At 38.3% G+C, this 20,498-nt stretch overlaps 1 protein-coding gene across 5 annotated transcripts in view; it reads left to right on the forward strand.

Annotated features, from left to right (window-relative positions):
• MPP7 (MAGUK p55 scaffold protein 7) overlaps positions 1–20,498 on the forward strand; it is a 152,421-nt gene that overhangs the window by 94,881 nt on the left and 37,042 nt on the right. For all 5 annotated transcript variants that reach the window (XM_048076529.2, XM_066991566.1, XM_048076531.2 and 2 more), the window contains one exon: positions 13,989–14,120. In XM_048076529.2, coding sequence (XP_047932486.2) covers positions 13,989–14,120 — 132 coding nt within the window. The remainder of the gene's footprint in view (positions 1–13,988; positions 14,121–20,498) is intronic.

Consider the following 20,498-nt stretch of genomic DNA (forward strand, 5'->3'; position numbering starts at 1 on the left):
ATGGACAGGGCATTTACATCGAAGTTACATGATTTTATACATGGTTGAATAAAGCACAGTGAGGAACTTTGGTATCATACTGTTTTTCATGTAAGGAACAAGTGTCCCTTAGCATGCTCTTCTAACGACAACAATAAAGTTACTCATTGTGAGCTGTAAATACATCACACATGAAGTTTGACATAACCCTAAACACGTCTCTTCAAGAAGGCTTAATTTTCTTCTTTCTATATTTTCTGTAACATGAAAACTAAAATATATAGCGAGGTTATACATGAGAAAATGATCTTTCTGATTTAAGGGAAGATGCTCCTATGTGTTCTTTTATAAAATATGAATAATAGGATAAAGAGGTAAATATTCTCAGCTTTAATAGTTTATAATTTGGAGAGATTGAAGGAATTTATGTGATAGGAAACAGAATGCATGTGAAGAGGGGAGTTGTACAGAATTGTGAAAGTTATGTCAGAAAGTTTAAAAATGATAATGTATCAAGTAGCTACCAGTGCAATTGAGAAAGACGTGTTAATAGAGTAATTTGGCTTTTTTATGAAGTATTGCTGTTGTCTGAAAGCACTCATTTTGGAGGAAAAATTAGGTGAAATAAGTAGATACAGAATATTATATTTTTCATTGTTATGCAATTGAATAAATTGGAATGAAAATATTGGAATATATATAGGATTAAAATGCTTGGAATATATGAATTGGAAGACTGAGATTCAAGATGCTAACACAAGGTATATTCTAAAAGGGAATTTAATTCCAGACTTTAATGGGCTTGTCACAATCAAGTTAGCAAAACGGTCTTATGTGTCAGCAGATGGGAGCGAAAGTGGGCAATGGAGTTGCTGTGTCAGTCATGTGGCAGAACCCCAGAGACAGATACTGTAAGAAAGCAGATTTAGTAAATATGAAAGATGATCAAACTAAGAGTGAATGAGTTCAGGAAGCATTAGAAAAGAGATCAGATTAGTAGAAGAGGAAAGGAGCCATGTAGCTTGATGGAAGAGACTAGGAAGATGAAGGTTTTTCAATGAGCACTTGGCAGGCATGTCATGCAGTATTCTGCTAGGACAGATATTTGTTTTCTTGAGCTTACAGCTGGCTGAATTAACCTATGCTCTAATCTATTTATTCACTAACAGTAAAATTAAATGATTTTTTTAGAGAGTAATGGTAGGTTTTTGATCCAGTATACTTTTTAACCAAAGGTGAGTTTAAAATATGGATGGTGTCTTTCTGTCATTTAAACAAGACTACATGTTCTGGACTCTGGAAAGAGGAGTTGAAGTGAGTGTGTTAAGCATTGACTAGCTGTTGAGAACTGCCTCACTATTATGTATGCAACTGTTTTGTATGTACACTTTGGGAAACCTGAAGTGAACAAAATTCTTAAGATTGTATTTCTCAGTGTAAGGTAGTTCCTAAGGTCTTCTCTTCAGATATCAAGGAAATGTCATTATCATGACTTAGACCTTAACTCTGCCTACAGTTCTAACCTACTATGTAGACAATATTGACAATATTTTTTCTTATATTATTTCTGTTGTAAATATTTGCATCTTTTTTCAGTATACATTCTGCAGTTTTTAATGACATACTAAAACAGAAATAACCCTAGAACAGTATTATTTACCAACAAAATTTGCTGTGATTTTTAGAAGGAAGTAGGAAAAATGTGAGCACCTTTTTTTTTTTCTCTCCAGAAAAATCTCTACAATTTTTTAAAGATACATTCAAATAATAATTTGAACACGGAAGGCGAATTTGCACAGGTACTTGTAAAGCTTTTGAAAATGTACTTTCTCTGTTAAGAGCTGATTTTGCATCAGCTGTGATACAGAGGGAGAAATTCCCTTAATAAGTATTTGCATTTAAACTGAATAATGAATAATTTAGTAAGTTCCAGTATTCCTAGATTTCTGATATATTTACAGGCTATTTTACATCAGTGTAGATGTTTGTCTTGTTCTTTGCTCCAAAATCTTTACAGTGACTTTTTTATGTTAGTGCCCTTTATACACAGAAATCAATATCCTACTAAGTAGGAAACAAAAAGCAGCATTGGTTTAATTTGCATATTCCATATAACATTTTAAAGCTTTCAAATTCTCTTCCACTTTTAATTAAAAAGCTTTCATGAATAGTAGCTCTCAATTCATTTTCTAACAAACTGGAAAAGGCTGTGTTCTTTTTGGAACACTGCCATAGCACAAGAGCATAATTGTTATTTATTTTTTAAAATTACTTGAAACCTGAAAAACCAAAGCAATCAACTATAGGAATGAACATTTTAGGTACTTTTTTGTTGTGGCTGTAAACTAAAAAGCTATAAAAAGAATGGACCATCCTTTAGCCCATTGAACAATTTTATCCCAATTATATTCACTTTGACCCAGACTCCAGATATATCATTCATATCTTACATGCTCTTAACTTTTTGTTTACAAAGGCAGTTACATTCCTAATCATTACGTATTAAAATGAGAAATTTATCATTTGAAGTCCCTGTTATGGTAAATTTAGTGTGTTTTAAATTCATATAAAATATGTCCTTTGTGGTCACTGGTATACTAAGCAGAACAATAATTATTTTAAAAGCCTTTGCCACAGTGCTAAAACTGTTTTGAAGGATGTTTATACCGCTTGTGACCTGGAGGAAATTAAACTTTTTTAACCTCCAAAGAATGCCAGTGGTGGTTCTGCCTATTTCAGCAGAGTTTATCTTCTGTTTATGTGCACTGAAAGGATTGCCAGCTGCTAGTTTGAAACATGAAGCAGGTACATAAACAGGGACACAAGGCACGACTGTGAATCACTTCAATGCATCATGGTACAAGAGAATGTAAATTATTTGGAACACTTCGGGAGCTGTACCTGTAGCTGTGCATGGAACAAGCAGTGGACATTCTTTAAGTATTTTTCTTGGCTTGTCTTTTATTACCGTAGAATGAATAGAATTTTGGAAGTATTCTCAAGATAACTTGCAGAGTAAAGGGAAAACCACTCTTGTATGACTGGGAATGTTTTCAGATTAATTTGTCCATGGACAACTTCAATATGTTGCTCAGAGAAAATACGGATTCTTAAAACTAAGTTGTTTTCATTTTTTTTAAATTGCCTTGAAATGACAAAGATACATATGCCAGAAAACTGTATATAGGATTTACACTTGCTGTTTTATTTGCAATTTATTTGAAATGTATTTGAATTCCAATTTCACAAAGCATAAACAATTTGTGTTTGTAAACATTTTCATCTAATAAGTACCTCCTTGGCTTTCCTTCAGTATATAAGCAGGAGTTAAACAAAACTAAAGCTGCAGACGGTGAAACCAGGGCAGTTTGTATTCTTCACATAACTGTTCCTTGTATTTGTTTAGGTTTCTTTTTTTTTTTTTAAAAAAAAAAGAAGAAAAAGTGCTTCTTTTAGCTTGAAGCATACTCTTCTAATTGTCTTATCCTGTTCTGTTTTTCTTATATTTTCTGAGAAGTTTGTAAAACTCTAGCCTTTATTTGATAAACTGCTGATACCATCACCTGTGCCATCTGGGGCTTATTGGATTTGCACAGTGTCCTAATAGACTGCTCGGATCAAAGTCCTACTTGTTCTGTTAAAAAAAATAATCATTTTAAGCCTTTATCAGCAGAGCTTTATGAAGCTGCCTTACAGTTACCGGCAAAAATTGACAATATAATTTACTATGCAGGAAGCAGTAGGCATTTTTCTACAAGAACTTTAACATACAAAGTACTCAAAGAAAATATTGGGTTATAATAATATAAACCAAAAACTGCTTTTTCTTTGAAAATTTTATGAAACATTTCTTGTAACATGTAATTAAAAAAATCTTAACGTAAACCTTGTCCTCTTTCCGCCATTTCCTTTGCAATTAGACTTGCTGAGGATTTTCCATCAGGGATTTTTCATTGAAATATGTGGTTTCTGCAAAGTCAACATTTTCCGCTGGAAATTGTTGGAATTTGCCTACAACTGTTCAGGTTTTGCATCTGGAAAAGCCAAACACAAATTTCAGGTCAGTTAACATCTGAGCTCCATTTGTGCTGTTAGTGCATCCCAAGCACTTGGAGGACCTTTTGGCTCTGTTCCTTTTGAGATTCGTCTTCCCGACTGAACCAATGTTTTCTATTTTTGCTCATGTCCTGAGAGACTGTTCTCCTCTTTATGAAACATTCATGGTCACGTATGGTAACGCAGACTACAGTATGTGTTTAGAAAGCATAATTGTCCACGATTTATAACTCTTTATTTGTCAGTGCTCTCTGAGGTTTGCTGATAGGACTGGTTACAGGATTTGTGCTCTTACATTGAAAGATTTTCTATAAAACTAGTTTAACTTTATTAATATGGTGAGCTGGAGCATGATGTTCTTTGTATGTCAACTGGGAAGTTACCTAATGCTCGTTTTCAAAATCAGAGGCCTAAGTAAATCAGCAAGTACATGCTTAATTTTGGATGGTATGCTGTCAAAAACCAGCAGTGAGAGAGAAATACTTATTTTCCACCTAAGTAATATGTGGAAATTTTCAATAATCAGGGAACAAAGCACTGGTGGTGTGGTAACACTGATTGGTGGATAGCCCAGAGATGTCCTGAGCATAGCCTGCAGATATCCTGAGCACACCAACCATGAAGCTGGGGGAGAAGGACAGCAGACAGCACTGGGGAGACTTCATTAAGAAGTGAATGAGATTCTTCTACAAAGCTTTTCCTTCCTTTACTTGCAAAAGAGATCACCAAGGAGAAAGAAGGAGAGCAAGGAGACAGAGGTGACTCCATGCGCTCAGCTTAAATGTCCCCATTGTTTGTTTGGAGAGACAGAACGAAGGCTAATCTTATATGTGTTTTGAAAATTAGTCTTCGTTCTCTGAGTCCTGGTGCCTGTATTCTGCTAGAGGTTGAACACTGCTGTTTTGAAGGGAGGAGTGGCTATGATTTGGTGGAGAAAGGAAGTGAAATTTTAAGGGTATTGTTAACATCTGCTAAATACAATGTTTTTAATGCTCTCTGATAGGCATGTAAGCTGTGACTGAGTGAAAAGGTGGGTTATTCAATAGATTTCTTAAATTATTTTTTACCATATGCAACAGGCTGCCATTTGGGGAAGCCCTCCCTCATATTTTGGCAACCTTGTTAGAGGAACAATAGGTTCTATACTTAGTTCTTCAGTTTTAGAACTCGAATTGCTATCTCTATTGCCACTTGCAGCCATAATTTAAAGGAGTTTTTTGTAGGAAACTTTTTTTGAGTGGGGAGCTCTTGGAAAATATGTTGCTGTCTTTATTTCTGGAATTATTTTGCTACTGTAATGGAAGAAGTAAAATCAAAGTTAATAGCAAAATAGTCCTTTTAAAAACAGCAAGAAAAGCCTTGATTTTTCACACCTGACAGCCAGAGAAAATTAGAAAGCAGTTGTGGCATACTCATAAATTGTTACGAGCTGGCAGAGCATACATATAACAATATACGACATATCAAAAACATAGATATAAAATGATATAAAGGAGATGAAAGGATGCTGCATAAATATATTTAAGTAATAATCATCAGATTATGCTGGAAAGGCTCTTATTTCCATCTCACGTGGTAACTGAGCTGGTGTCAAATGGACAGCCTGTGTCACAATCGTCTTAGATGTACAGAAATTAAAATGCTCACTAGCAGCCAGTGTATAATAAACAAAGTAATAGATAAAATAAACAAAAGTAAAGCCAGGCAGGTTGGCAGGAGAAAATAAAAATAAAAAAAGAAATGCAGATCAAAGAAATTCTTTGGCTACATATAAAGACATTACCACGTGAAATAACCTTCTCTAACTCATGTAAGATTTCTGAACGGCATACGTGGACCTATAACATTCACCTACAGCACCTAAAAGTTGGCCACATAACTGAAGCTGAGTGGGACAATCCCTTCCCTCAACCAGTGAGCTGTGCCTGGCGCACCCCAGGGCACGGCTGGCCCTCCTGGCTGCCAGGGCACACCGCTGGCTCGTGGCCAGCCGGCCTCCCCCAGAGCCCCCAGGCCCCTTTCCGCGGGGCTGCTCTCCAGCCTCTCGCCCCCAGTCTGTGTACAGCCGGGGTTGCCCCTTGCCAGGTGCAGAATCCAGCAGTTGCTCTCGTTAAATTTCATGAGGCTGGAGATCGCCCAGCCCTCTAATTTGTCAAGATCTCTCTGCAAGGCCTCTCTGCCCTGGAGGGAGTCAACAGCTCCTCCTAATTTAGTGTCATCTGCAAACTTACTTGGTATACATTCAAGTCCTGCCTTCAGATCATTTATGAAAATACTGAAGAGAACTGGCCCCAAAATGGAGCCCTGAGGAACCCCGCTAATGACTGGCTGCCAGCCTGATGTAACCCCAATACCCGTATGAGCCTGATGTAACCCTGTATACCCCTTTGAGCCTGACCCATCAGTCAATTGTTCACCCATTGTTTCAGTATTGTCAGGATGCTACCACTTCTTCAACAAAAGAACACATCAAGGATTGCCAAGATGCTGGACAGGTGCTGATGTGTAAGCATTTTCCAGTCTGCAAACCATGTATTTTGTGCTCTTGGAAGTTACTTAAATAGGGCTTTACCAAGCCCTATTTCAAAAACAGTCAAGAACAGTTTAGCTACACGAATCACGTTGTGAATGTAAAAGACTTTGTTCAGATTCTTCAGCATTGGTTTAAAATCGAGGTTATTCTACTGTGATCCACAGTTGAGGAAAAACATAGGGCTGTCATCTGGAAGAATATTAACACCTTTACCAGATGACACGGGCAGGCTGCATGCTTCTGTGAGCGCTGAGATAGTTCAACTTTGGAAACGTCTCCAGGGGCTCCAAACAATGAGCGAAAGGAAACGGGAGTCTGAAGATGCAGAAAGTTGAGTTTTCTGCTGGCTGTTGCTGTCTGGCTACCAGCTGCAGGTAAACCCATCAGTTCAGACTGGTGAATCTGAAATCAAGAAACTGCATTTTCAGGCAAGGAAATTACCCTTGTGTGAAAGGAAGTTCCTATAGTCAGGAATAAAGTCCTCCATAGTAAAAAGGAAAAAGTAATATGTACTTAGTATTGATCCAACCGAGAAGTTGCTGTGCTAAGAACATTAATATTTAGTAGATACTAAGAACACAAAACCACATATGTATGGGATGTGTTTTACATGTTTTGAGTCACTCCTGTGACCCAGGATTGGTCAAATTGGAAGAGAAAGGGATTCAATTGCCAGCGGGACAAGCTTGAACTGTGGGGCAACCCTGTTGTAAGTACAGATGGGACAGCCACACGCGTGGAATATTTCTTCCCTTTTGTGCATACCTAACTGCTGTCTTCTCAGACACTGTATCATTTCTGGGCCATTTATAGAGGACATATAGGAAAATACAACATTTGAAAGAAGAAAGAAGTAAATTAACCATGATTTTTTCTCCCCATGAATTAATACATCCATTGGTTTCCTGGTTACAAATTGAAAATCATACTTAAATTAAAGGACTTTATTTCAGTTTTCTTACTGTCACTGTCAAAGTTTTTTTTGCTTACGTTGATTGAATAGTGTAAGTGATTTTCAGCAGCAAAAGTAAAGGATGTTCATTTCTTTGGAAGTTAACCGATTTCTTCAACATCATTTACTATGTGTATTTAACTTGGGGAATTTTATTCAGAGTAGAAAGTCTCAGATTCTTGCAGGAAAGTTGCTTAAATTGTCGCACCTTTGGAAGGAATTTTAATCCTTTGCTGCCTGGGACATGGTTACTGGAGCTTGCATACTCACACTACTTCTACTGCCAGAGAAAACCCAGTTCATTGTTATCCCAGCCATCCTCTGTTCACTTGAGCAGCACTAGCAAGTTTCTGCTACCTGTAGTTTTATTGCTTGCTTCTAGGTGATGCCTCACGTTTTAGCCGAGCTCAGTTCTACAGCGGTAACTGCTCTCGCCCGTTAGCTCAGATGCCTGCTGGGCCGTGCCCTCTCGTCACACTCACGCTGATTCCCGTGGCCCTTGCCCTGTGTCAGGCCTGGGGTTACCTGCGCTGCCCTTTTCTAGCGGCTGTCGTGCTGCCCATTTGCTGGGGAGTGGAGCTAGGGGATGGCATTCATAGGTGCCTACACTGCAGCAATTCACAGTGCAGCCTATATTTGTGACAGTAAGCTTGAAGACCAGTTCTGCAGAGGAAGAAAGGTGTTCCCCTTCCTCTTAGCTAAATTCGCAGCTCCCTTTCCTCCTGGTAGTTTAGTGCTGTTTGTTAGTTGTTCTTGAAGGTATAGCTTGACTCTAAATACTTCATATTTTTATTCCTTTCTTCTCTAAACTGTTCTGTAATCTAATTGCTTTTTTGTGCCCAGAGCCTGTATGCCATCACCATTGTGCCTCGGCTTTCTGCTGGTTTTATTCTGCTGCCTTCAGCCTCCTTCAGTGGATTCAGTCTCCTCCCAGCTCTTTCAGCTTTTCTTTGGTATCTCTGGATGACTTCACTTACTTGATTTTAACTTTACGCAAGTTACTCTCATAAATCAGTCTTTCAAGTGCTGAATAATTTTTCCACCAATATTTTCAGTTTATCTTTTTGTATTTCTTCTGTAACCTTTCACAAAGGAAAATTAGATACGGCTGCAGCTTTCTAGCATAAGAGCCCTGGTGAGTTGAGGGGCACACCGCTGTTCTTGCAGGTGAAGTTACCCTTCTCCTCCTATGTACTTCTCCACTCCAGCCTTGGTGGAAGTTACTATCACCAAAACAAAGCAAAGAGGTGGGAAAATGTCTGTTTCACCTGATATAGCTCAGGCTATCAAACTGAGCTGCCAGGAAATGTGGCCTGTGCCGGTGATCCAAGCTGTGGACTGACAGCAAGTCACGGGCCGTTCTGTTGCGTTTTGCTGACTCTGCTGCCTGGACAGCAATCTCCACTAGAAGCAAGGTAATGAGCAGCTGGATTGGCAAAGTCTTAATCTGCTGCAGCTGGTTGCTTTCCTGAAGGTTAGTTGGAGTCCTCACAAACTTTATTTCTAAAACCTTGATTATTAAATACCTAATTTTCTAATCTTCCTGTTTTTCTAGTAGATAAAGAAAGGGGTTCTTTTGTTTCTTTGTCCTTTGTCTTCCATCTTTGTTTAACTTGCTGTTTTCTAAAATGTTTTTTCTGGAGTTGCACATGCAAAATATTTCTGAAAAGTAGAGTTTAAATAGAGATTTAAATTTTTTTTTTAATAGTGAGAATTTTAAAGCTTATAAGGAGCTGTGTTCAAAAATCAGGGTTACTGGAGGTATTTTTATTCTTATGGCTCTCAAAATATAAACAGAAGAAAAAATCATAAATCATATGAAATTTGTCATTGTTTTAGAGGAGCAAAAACGTATTCAGTGTAGTTAAATGATACATGTTTTTCAAAATACAGAACTGTTTTCATTAATAACATTCTCAATTTAAGAAAGCATTTGAAGTTTCAGAACCGTTTAAGAAAAAGATCCTTGAATGTTTTTAAAGTCAGATTTTCTTTGTGTAAGTTGATAGTGTAAAATTTCAATTTATAAACTGTGAAATGACCAGTGATAGTTTTAATATGAAAAATACAGCACCAGTTATTAGACATTTCAGAGGTCTGATGAAAGTATTCATTTCCAGCTAGATCATGTCTAAGAATTTAGCTGAACATCAATATTTATATTTAGGTAGTGCAGGAGTTTGAATCATACCTTCTTTCAAGTTCTAAATATGGACCCTGTTTACATTAGTGAATCATAAGCATAGAACTTAGGGCTGAAATAAAATCTTTTTCTCCAGCGGTGATTAAATATGCATGACCCTCATCATATGTGCATAGTTCTGAAGATTTGTGTATTTCAAAACAAAAACAAAACGTAAACAAAAAAATGTCATCTGCACGTCTTGCAAGTTTCTTGTGCTAGGCAAAAATGAGTATCATGGAGTGTAAATGCAGTAAGTTGATTACTTCTTATGTACAAAAAGAGAACATTACCAGCTTTACCTTGCCTTGTGCATTCCCTACACCATTATTCTGTGTAAATCTTGTTCAGGATAGAATCCAAGTTTTATTTCTTGGCACTTGTAATTTGTTTGCTCTTAAAAAAAAAAGTTCCAAACTTTTATATATATAGTCTAGTCTGATGCATAATTTTTTGGACTAAGCATACATTTTATTAAATGCAGAGTACTGAGAAGCTGCTGAAGAAATGGCCCTTTACTCTGTGAATATGGTCATTTTTTCATGTGTTTGAAATGTATGGAAGTTCTCCTGAGGACATACACCGATCATCTTTAGTTGAAACATTAAGTGAAATAAAATAGTTTTATAAATTTTGCTTGCGAATTAATCATTGTGCAATGTCTCTGCTGCTGACACTATTCAAGAGCAGCTACAGTGGATAGAGGAGACTGGATATATTGTTAAAAGAAGCAGCAATGAACATGAGCAGGAAAGAAATCTTTGTATGTTCAGCGTACAACATGAACAAGTTTGGGATGACAGTAGCTCTTCTTGAAACTCGACTGAGAAAAAGCACATAACTTCTGGCCTTTGTGTGCTTACTTCAAGCATGCACCTTTGCTCTGAAATAAAATAATAGTAGAGTTTGGGGAAAACTGTAGTACACAGTGGTTCAATGTGTTTTTCAGGAGGAGGAGGGAAGGGCCTGATAAGTTCCAGTTGTGAACGAAGGAAAGCATCACTGCATCAGACACTGATTGGCATTGCTTTCTAATACTGGTGCTGCGGGGCTCTTCGGCATGCTGTGTCCAGAAGGCTGATCTGGCAGTAGTAGCAGGGAAGCGTCTTATTAACACTGATGGCATCACTCAGTTTGGTATTGGATGGAGGCTGTTTCACAAGTTTCGTTGTCGGGGTAGTTTCTTTTGAATATGTTTTAAGTTGCTGCCTTTTACTATGGAAATGGTACGTTAGATTAGTTTCATCTGTTTTCTCTATCTGCCCGATTGATTTTAAACTGCAATATAGAACCTCATTAAGCTGAACCAGTCTGTGAATGTGCCCTAGCTTTATGTGGAAAAATGTAGTTGCAGAATACTAGTTTCAGAAGTCTTAACTGTAAGTAGCTCAAAGTAAAAGCAAACACTACTTCTGTTTTAGTGTATCTTTGATATTTCACATACATATTTAGAGGACCATGTGTGATTGCCTGGATTTTACATGTGTAAGGCTTCAAAATACACATTTCCAGGAGGAACCATAATTGCTAGCCTGAGGTTTTTAGCTCAGACCTGAAGTAAAACTAATCTTTGGTGGGAGGGAGCTGGTGGATATTGATGGTGCGTAGTACAAGCTGATAACTGTATCTTGGGAAGAAAAACAGAAATAATTATTTATAGTGTTAAAATGTTTTTATCAAATTGTACAACATGATTAGAAATTAGCAAGACAATAGCAAATTCTCATGAAGCAGACCTGATCTTCTGTGTTTATTCTGCTGAAGACCTGACTTCAACTTGAAACTTCAGAGTTTGAGGATTACTGTGTGTGCTTTCTTGTCTGCTTTTGCCATGATAGTTTGTAGCATTGCCTGGAAATTCTTTCAGTTGTTTACAGTCTCCTTCAATAAGGAAAAAAAAATCCTGGAATAGCATAATAGAAGTGTCATGTGTTTTCTAAAAACATTCGCATCATCCTTGAGAACATAAGGTTTTGGATTATTTGTATACTCAGTCTAACGTTATCTACTTAAGTAGAAAGTAAACTAGTATTAGAGAAATATGGCCATTTTCCATTCTTCTTTATTAAAGCGTTTCTTCTTAATCATCATTGTAATTGTTATAATAGATACATTATTGCAGTCATTGAACTGATACCTTCTGATGCCATCCATGTCACCGAGGCTGATGTGTTCTGCTTAATCCTAAACATCTCAACTTTTTGCAAAACACTTTATGGCAGGGAAGGTTATCGACTTGCAAATCACTTCTGCTTTTCAGACTAAGTTTTGTAATATTAACTCTTTGGGCAAAAATGTCAGATCAAAATGTAAGATATTCAAGTGTTTAGGAGCAATTACTTGAAAACAGAAGCAACTGAAGGCAGTAACTACAATAAAAAGCACGGCTGTTGCTGTTACTCCTGCTGTAATGCAGTTTCCACCACAGAGGTAAATGCATTACTTGACCATTGTTCACCAGTCTAAAAGGTATTACAGATCATGAAGACTTTTCAAAATAGAAAAGAACTTGAAGAGTTCTTTATCTAGAAATAGATTTTTCATTTATTTTGTTCTTATTATTTCATCCAGTAAATTTTGGACTATAGTTGAGATTTTCTTAGAGCCTTAGGAGAATAAGCTTTCCAACTTCCTTTGAATTTCAAGACACTTGAGTTTCTGCAGGCCATAAGTTATTTTGTTTTCAAGATTGAGCATTTTGTCACAACAAAGTTTGAAAGGCCTTTCTTTGAAAAATCGATTGGCCAAGCTATGCCTGAACTGGAGAAACTACAAAGAGAAAGAAATGGGGCAAGACATGTGACAGGTGGTTGGTAAGCCAAATCGTTTCAGCAATACGTTCCTCAATCTCAATCATGAATTCCACAATAAATTAAACATTCCTAGGATAATTTGGAGCTGGTATGAAAGGGAGCGAGTATGAAAGGGATCCAGGAACCAAGCTTCCAGAGTTCCTCTGAAGGGAATGGTTGGGAAACAGCTTAATGTTATGCACCTGATGCTTGAACAGAGGTACTGCAAGATGCTTATTTTGCTTATTTGATTCATAGGACTGCTTGGTTTGTTGAAGAAACTTTTATCTTGGAGGAATAGAATGTTGTTCTTACTTTTGGAGACTTGGGTTTTCTCCTGATCATTATTCTTGTAATTTCAAGCTAGTGTATAAAGCACTTAGTATTTTCGTATATATGAAGACACTGTTCTGTATCCACAATTTACTTAGGTGCACACATTGTGTGCATGAAAATACATACTTTATGGAGGGAATTCTTTGTCACTCCCTGACAAAGAGTCCCTCCCCAGCTTTCCTGTAGGCCCCCTTTAGGTACTGGAAGGCCACTGTAAGGTCTCCCCGGGGCCTTCTCTGCGCCAGGCTGAACAACCCCAGCTCCCTCAGCCTCTCTTCATAAGAGAAGTGCCCCAGGCCTCTGATCATCCTCGTAGCCATCCTCTGGACTTGTTCTAATACATCCATGTCCTTTTGGTGTTGGGGGCCCCAGAACTGAATACAGCGCTCCCGGTGGGGTCTTACAAGAGCAGAACAGTGGAGGAGAATCCCCTCCCTCGCCCTGCTGGCCACACCGCTTTTGATGCAGCCCAGGATCCGGCTGGCTTCTGGGCTGCGAGCGCATGTTGCTGGCTCATGTCGAGCTTCTCATCCATCAACACCCCCAGGTCCTTCTCCTCAGGGCTGCCCTCAAACCATTCTCCATACAGTCTGTATTTATGCTTGGGGTTGCCCTGGCCCAGATGCAGGACCTTGTGCTTGGCCTTGTTGAACCCCATGAGGTTTGCACAGGCCCACTTCTCAGGCCTGTCCAGGTCCCTCTGGATGCCATCCCTTCCCTCCTGTGTGTCGACCACACCGCACAGCTTGGTGTCAGCAGCAAACTTGCTGAGGGTGCACTCAATCCCACTGCTGATGTCACCAACAAAGATGTTAAACAGCGCCAGTCCCAGTACTGAGCCCTGAGGGGGCACCACTGGTTACTGATCTCCACTTGGACATTGAGCTGTTGACCGCAACTCTTTGAGTGCGACCATCCAGCCAATTCCTTACCCACCAAGTGATCCATCCATCAAATCCATGTCTCTCCAATACAGAGACAAGGGTATCATGCAAGACAGAGTCAAATGCTTTGTCAAATTGTATACAAAAATTCTATTAAATCTACCTCCATCATGTTAGTAGAGCTAGTAGAGTCAGGCTATGTATAATAGTGTCTGCTTTGTCTTTCATGAACTTTTCAGATGCCAGATAATTTACTGACTGTTAATATTTCCAGGCTTTGCTCTCTGTGCATGATACTGTTGCTCAGAAGAACTATGATCCTGTCTTGCCCCCCATGCCTGATGACATTGATGAGGAAGAAGATTCAGTTAAAATAATCAGACTTGTCAAAAACAGGGAACCGTTGGTAAGTCTTCCTGTCACTTGTTTTTATGGGTGTTTGTTTTTGTGTGCAGGGTGTGGAGTGTTCAGATTATAAACACAAATGGGTAAAATTAATTAGAAAAGTGAATAGACAGGCATTGTGCATGTTTATTCATAACATTCAGTGATGCACTTGTGTATTCCATTTCCATTTATTACTAGTAAAGTATGTGAAATGAATTATAAGAATTTGTTCATTCGTGGTGTTTGAGCATTATATATGTGGGCCGGTCTGAGCTTTTATATACGTAATATATTCATCTTTTATCTTGAATTTGCATCATGAACTTGTTTTAAAATGAGAGGGAGAATGAATCCCCAAAGAAATCTTGACCTTTGTTATGAACTGTGCCTCTGAGCATTCATGTAAAAAAAATGTGACCTTTTGATACACTGAAAATAAAGCATAAAAACATATTTTAAAATGCTTGAATTGAAATCTGGGCAAATTTAAGATGTCTGTTGTTGTACTTTGGATTATGAATACTAGAAAGTTAATATCTTCATGGGGATATCTGGAAAAATGAAAGGACTAAACCTAGGTTGTATTACAAGAATATTAAAATGTTTTACTTGATTTGGTTATTTTTATTTGCTGTAGAGTGGGAGTCATCTTGAATAAAATTTACCTGTGTTCTTTTTCTCCTGCAAATCAGTAAGAGCTTTGTTTTATGCTATACTGGGTATTTATTTTAATGGATTGTAATTCTGAAGAAATATCTGCAAAATAACTTTGAGAAAGCAATGATTCTGCACTTGAAATGACATCAGGAAAGTGATTCCTCTGTTAGACATACAGGGAGAGCATGTCTCTCAGTAGACGTCTTATCATCACTCTTGATGGATTTCTGGCATCAATAAACAAGAAATAACTTTTAGTAGTGACTGACTGTAGATGCCCGTTGGCATAATGAAATGTTTGACTATATGGAAAGTTTTCACTTTGTTTTAACATACTAAACTTTTTTTTTTTCCAAATGTTTAAATCATAGCTTCAAGCTTTCCTCTAGCTTTCCTCTTTTTTTTTTTTAAATCTAAGAAATTCTTTGAGGAAGAAAACAAACTTGCTTTCAGATTTAGTATCAGAAGGAGTATTAATTCTGAAAGGTGTGAACAAATCAGAACACATTGTATGAAATGAGAATATGAGAGCCTACGGTTACTTGACAGTGGGGAGCTTTCAAGGACAAAAGAGTCAAACTCTTCTCAGCAGTGAAAGATGCTAAAACATGGGGCAGTGGCCAGAAGATACAGCTCTGGGACGCTTAGATTGAGAATTAAGAAAAATTAAGAAAAATGTAAGAAGAAAAAATTTAAAAAAATGTATCATTAGATGGGAAAGTACAGCACTGGAGGAGACCCACCAGAGACATTGTAGAGTCTCCAAACTGTCCCAAGTCAATGGCTGACCTGATCTGCCTTCACAGTAGTCCTGTGCTGAGCAGGAGATTGGCCTCAAAGACTTCTAAAGCTTCCCTTCGATCAGTGTTTCTAAGACAGCACATGATTTGTATGGGAAAGGAGTGCCTGTGGTCTCAAGTCCCCAGCCTATCTTTCTGTTCTATTTTTGTTGGAGAAGAACTTATGGTGAGTTCTGGTTTGTGTGTTGTTTGCTCTCCAAGAAAACTTCCAAGAACACTGTATAGTGTCCTCCTCGTTTTCTGTAAATCCCCTTCATTCCATTTTAACATTTTTGATGTTGATGTCACATACTGACTTTTTGTGGCAGATTTATGGTCACTTACTGTTATGCCACCATCACCACAATACATAACAAACTTGTTTGTGTTTTTGTCTTCACCAGAGTATCATTTTCTTAAGTATGAGTGAGAAGAAACATGTGTGGTAACTCAGATAAGTTACCAGGTAGCCACTTATCAGAGTAGGCACAGCAGAATCATGAAAGACAGTTTTTTTTCTAGGTATTTTAGAACTGTTGTGTTTAGGTTTCCTGAAGTTGCTTTACTAAAGAAAGGATACACCATGACCTAATTTTACTAAACTATTTAAAATTTCATTTTCTATTTATTTCCATGTCTTTTTAATTTCTTTCTCCTCAGAGCTTGTTTTAAAGTCTTGCATATTCTTGGCCGAGTGCAGATCAACGAGTCTCTGTTCAACATATCTATTCACACTACTCCAGTGTCATGGTTTTGGCTGGGATAGAGTTAACTTTCTTCATAGAGACTTATATGATGCTCTGTTTTGGATTTATGATGAAAATTGTGGTGCTCACACACTTCTGCTCTGCTCGTGTGCGCGGCTTTTGCTTTACCGGGTGAGCTGTCTTTGTCTCAACCACGAGTTCTCGCACTTCTCCCTTTCCGATTCTCTCCCCCATCCCACCTAGGGAGAGTAAGCAAGCAGCCATGGGGTCCTGAGCTGCCTGCTCGGGCTAAACCACAAGAACCAGTCATAAAGGCTGACTTCCACTTGCATAGATACATCAGAATTGTTTCTAATGAACTTGAGAATGGAGGTACCAAACAGTATTTTTTCTGGGATGGAAATTGCCTGTCTTCTTGACTTGAAGATACTCAGCTCTTTGAACTTTCTTTCACTTCTGATACCTTCTCTTCCTCTGTTAGTAAGCAAGCAGCAGAGATTGCTCTTCTGCAAAGCAGTTAGCTTTGCATCAGCTGCAAGTCCTGGAAGTTATTGTCTTTGAACATCTCCTTTGGATTACTTTCAGCAGTACTCTGTGAAGTGAATTACACACTCTCTTAAATTTTTAGATTGTATCTAGTGACCTTTTTAATGTAAAATTACACCACATTTCCTCTTGTATTTGTTCATACTTGTCTCTGAGTTAAGCAACTCTCACTGGTGTTAATCACATATTAACAAAGCCTGAGTTCCCAGGAGTAATCATCTCACAAGAGGGAAACTGGGTTTGCGGGAGGGCCTTCTGTTTGCCAGATTTCATCAGTTCAACAGTCATTGCTGAACTTTCCTCCAGTTTTTTTGCAAGAGATGATTTAAACTTTTGGTTTATCCATCCACAGTTTTTTTTTTTCCCCTTCTTTCTTTTTTTCCTTAATGCTTTATTAGCAAATGGCATTCTAACAGCTTCTCGCTCAAGTGAGGTGAGATCATGTGTTAGGAGGTTTTACCTAAACAAAGTAATTTAGAATGTCTCTGAACCTTATATAGAGAGAATTAAGAGACGTTTCCTTCCAGAGATGGTTCAAAATTCCCCTGACTGTAATTCGTCTTTTTGTCACATAGCTTGGAGGGTTTTTATTTAAACCCAGAGTCCACTTCCCTAGGACTTCTTCAGTCATTGCCATTTTCCTGGTTAACATTTCTGATACCCAGCACCTGGGGTATCCGGAGTTCATCTACTAGCCACTTGCTGCTTCCAGCTTTGAAATGATAGTGCTGGTTTGTTAGCGCTGTCATGATTTTGTTCTGAACAGGATCCTTCTTCATGTCCAGATGATTTCTTCTTCATCACGTAGGTTCATTTCACATAAATTTAGCCATTTGGAAAGCAATGATCTGTGCTGTGTCTACAGTCAGGAGAAAAATAGGCAGCTCCAGAATGAGCCATTCCATCTGTTCAAGATGCCTGTCTTAAAGAAAGGATGATTCATTCTCTGGAGCTGCCTATTTGTTTTCATTAACTGCAGGAGGAGCCTGGACACCTAGCTTGAACTAGATACCTGATTTCCATAGCTGAACTTGGGTGAAACAAATTGTGGTGTTTAAAAATACTTGCATACATGTTCTGCCAATGCAGATTCTCCAGTTATTCCTCTGTGCCACTTCCTCTAAGTCCCCGTAGCTTGGTTCTTGTCAGTGAATGAAACTGACCAACTATGTTATCAGTGGTGTTAATCTGGGGGTACGGAAAGCCTTGGTGTGCGTAGTCTGCATGTGCATGGGCATCAACTTCTAAATAACTGTTCAATGTAAGGTAGGTAGCTGCTCTTTGTATTTGCATTTCCAATAAAAAATGAATTAAAATAAGTCTTATTGAAGTAGTTATTTGCATTCAACATCTGCATATGTTTTTGTTTAATAGAAAAGTATGCAAAAATATAATGATCTTTCAGACTCTCTTATTAGTAGCTTATTTTACAGGCTAGTCTTTTTCTTCCTAAAAAAAAATGGAGGCTTAGAACGTTTGTATTGTGGAACCAGCAGATAAATGGGTGAACTAATAAAGCTTACGTCAGTGAAACCCTGAGTGGTGCTTACCAACCAGTTTTACTACATTAAAAGTAATTAAAAAAAAAAAAAGAAACGGTGAAAGAGCCTTGCTAAAGGAGCTTGTATTTTAGTGTTTTTGCATGGTATAGCTTTAAACATTTTCTCAGTCTGATCACCATATGGCTCCCAAACTCCTTATTTTTCCCTTTAAAAGTATTTTAAACTGAGCTATGCTATTACATCTGTATATGTCTCATTTAGGGTAACTTACACTTTTGGCTAGCAACACTGAAAATATTTTCCAGCTCTCAAGGTCCAGCCTAACCTTCTTCCATTTTTAAAGCTCTAAATGAGGAGCTGCACTGCACATGTAACTGAAAGTACTGGAGCTGAACATCTCATAAGGAGAAATCCTTGCCAGATTATATATACCTCATACTTTAAGCAGGGCTGGCAACAGTACAAGAGAAGCTGCTTTTTCAGAAAATCAACTCTTCAAGTGCTCAAGAAGAAATCCATTTGTGTTTGATGATTTCTTTTTAAGTATTCTAAATTTGGAGTGAAGGAGAGGTTAAAGAACCCTCTTTTTTCTTTGTGTGCCACAGGTACAGCAGCATGCATAAACTCGAACAGTGCTGCCTATGGGCCTCATGCTGAGATTGTCATAAATAAGTTATTGGCAGTTACCTTGCTTGGGTTAAATAATTTTCCTGTAAATTTTAGCTTGATTTTGTGCTTTGTGTGAAAATTCCCAGTTACCTTTTAAACTTACTGGGACACTTTTCAAATCAGCTGATGTGTGCCGTGAGTTCATTTTGTGCCGATATACAGGTAGTGGTACTTGCCTAAAGCGTGAAGTGACTGCTCCACTGTGACACGAGCTGGGCCATCACTTCTAGATGTCGCCTTGGTCCATACTGCAAGTTCCACACAAGTTTTTTCCAGGGTCTGTCCAAAAACAAGGAGAAGGGAAGTAACCATGTCTAGACATTGGCATGAGGGGACACGGTGGCTGGGTGGTGGCAGCGGCCAGCTGCCGGGCACGGCTTGCATTTTGCATCCAGTGAAGTTTAACAGTATCAACATTTAAGTAAAAGGCCTAGAGCCTTTCCTTTCAAGGCTTCTTTTCCTGATGAATGGGGGAGCCTCTGCTTTATGTGGACAATGTAGTGGAGGTGTCCTGTGTTTGTATTTGGCTGTAGCATCCTAATGCTTTTTTCTTTTTGATGGCTATATTAAAACCAAACCCAATATATTCTATTTTAAACAGATGCAACTTTCCAGGTTTTAATAATAAGCTTTAAATTTACAGCCGTTGCTGCAAGGTCATACCTTAATACTGAGATCCAGGCTAGAGGGGTTAATGCTGCGTTTGGTAGATTCTTAATGGCACTCTGTTCTTTCTGCACAGAAGTCTAATCATGAGATTTTCAAGTGAGATTGCAGAGCAGGGCCAGCCTCTCCCCACCTCATTGCCTCCCAGTCTGCCTGAAAGAAATGTCACTGCAACTTCAACAGTGCTTCGAGGCTCTGGTTTTCCTTAGATTCTCCCTTGTCCCTGCCACTACCTGGTTCTTACTCATCACTTCGTGCCTCTCTGCAGAACACCTTCACAGTTGTGGTTACAAAGGCAATTTTCTCCTCTAGACAGCTATTCACTGCAAATGTCAAATTTCACTGCGTTTTGCAATTTTTACCTAAATGTCTTGCGCTGTATTTGTGTAACATGAAAACAGGCAATGTCCCACTCCTCTGCATTGTGAGCTGTCCCTCATGTATTCGGGTTCCACGTGAGAGCTGAAGCGCAGGGGGATTTCTCGAATTGTGGTTTATTGATGGCACTGTAAAGCAAAATAGGGATTAGTGTGTGCATGGGCAGTTCTCAGTGTGAAGTGCAACAATTACAGATAAACCTTTCATAGCCATCATATGTAACATCCCCACTCCCCTACCCCCCTTTTAACACAGAAACAATTTACCAGTTCTCAGTAATAGTTTAGTACACTTTTAGCAGTGGACTCAAATAACATATGCTACAGCAAACGTTAAGTTGAAAAGTGAACTTTTTGTGCCATTCGTGCTTTTTTAACGCTGTATATGTACAGAATGCCCAAGTCACTTCTGAATGGAAAAGTCGTCCCATTTTAACAGGATGGTAATAGAGCAACATACCTGAGCAACATAGCTTGTATATTCTTTACGTGAG

The sequence above is a fragment of the Anser cygnoides genome, chromosome 2 (assembly GCF_040182565.1).
Source record: "Anser cygnoides isolate HZ-2024a breed goose chromosome 2, Taihu_goose_T2T_genome, whole genome shotgun sequence".
Classification (NCBI taxonomy): domain Eukaryota; kingdom Metazoa; phylum Chordata; class Aves; order Anseriformes; family Anatidae; genus Anser; species Anser cygnoides.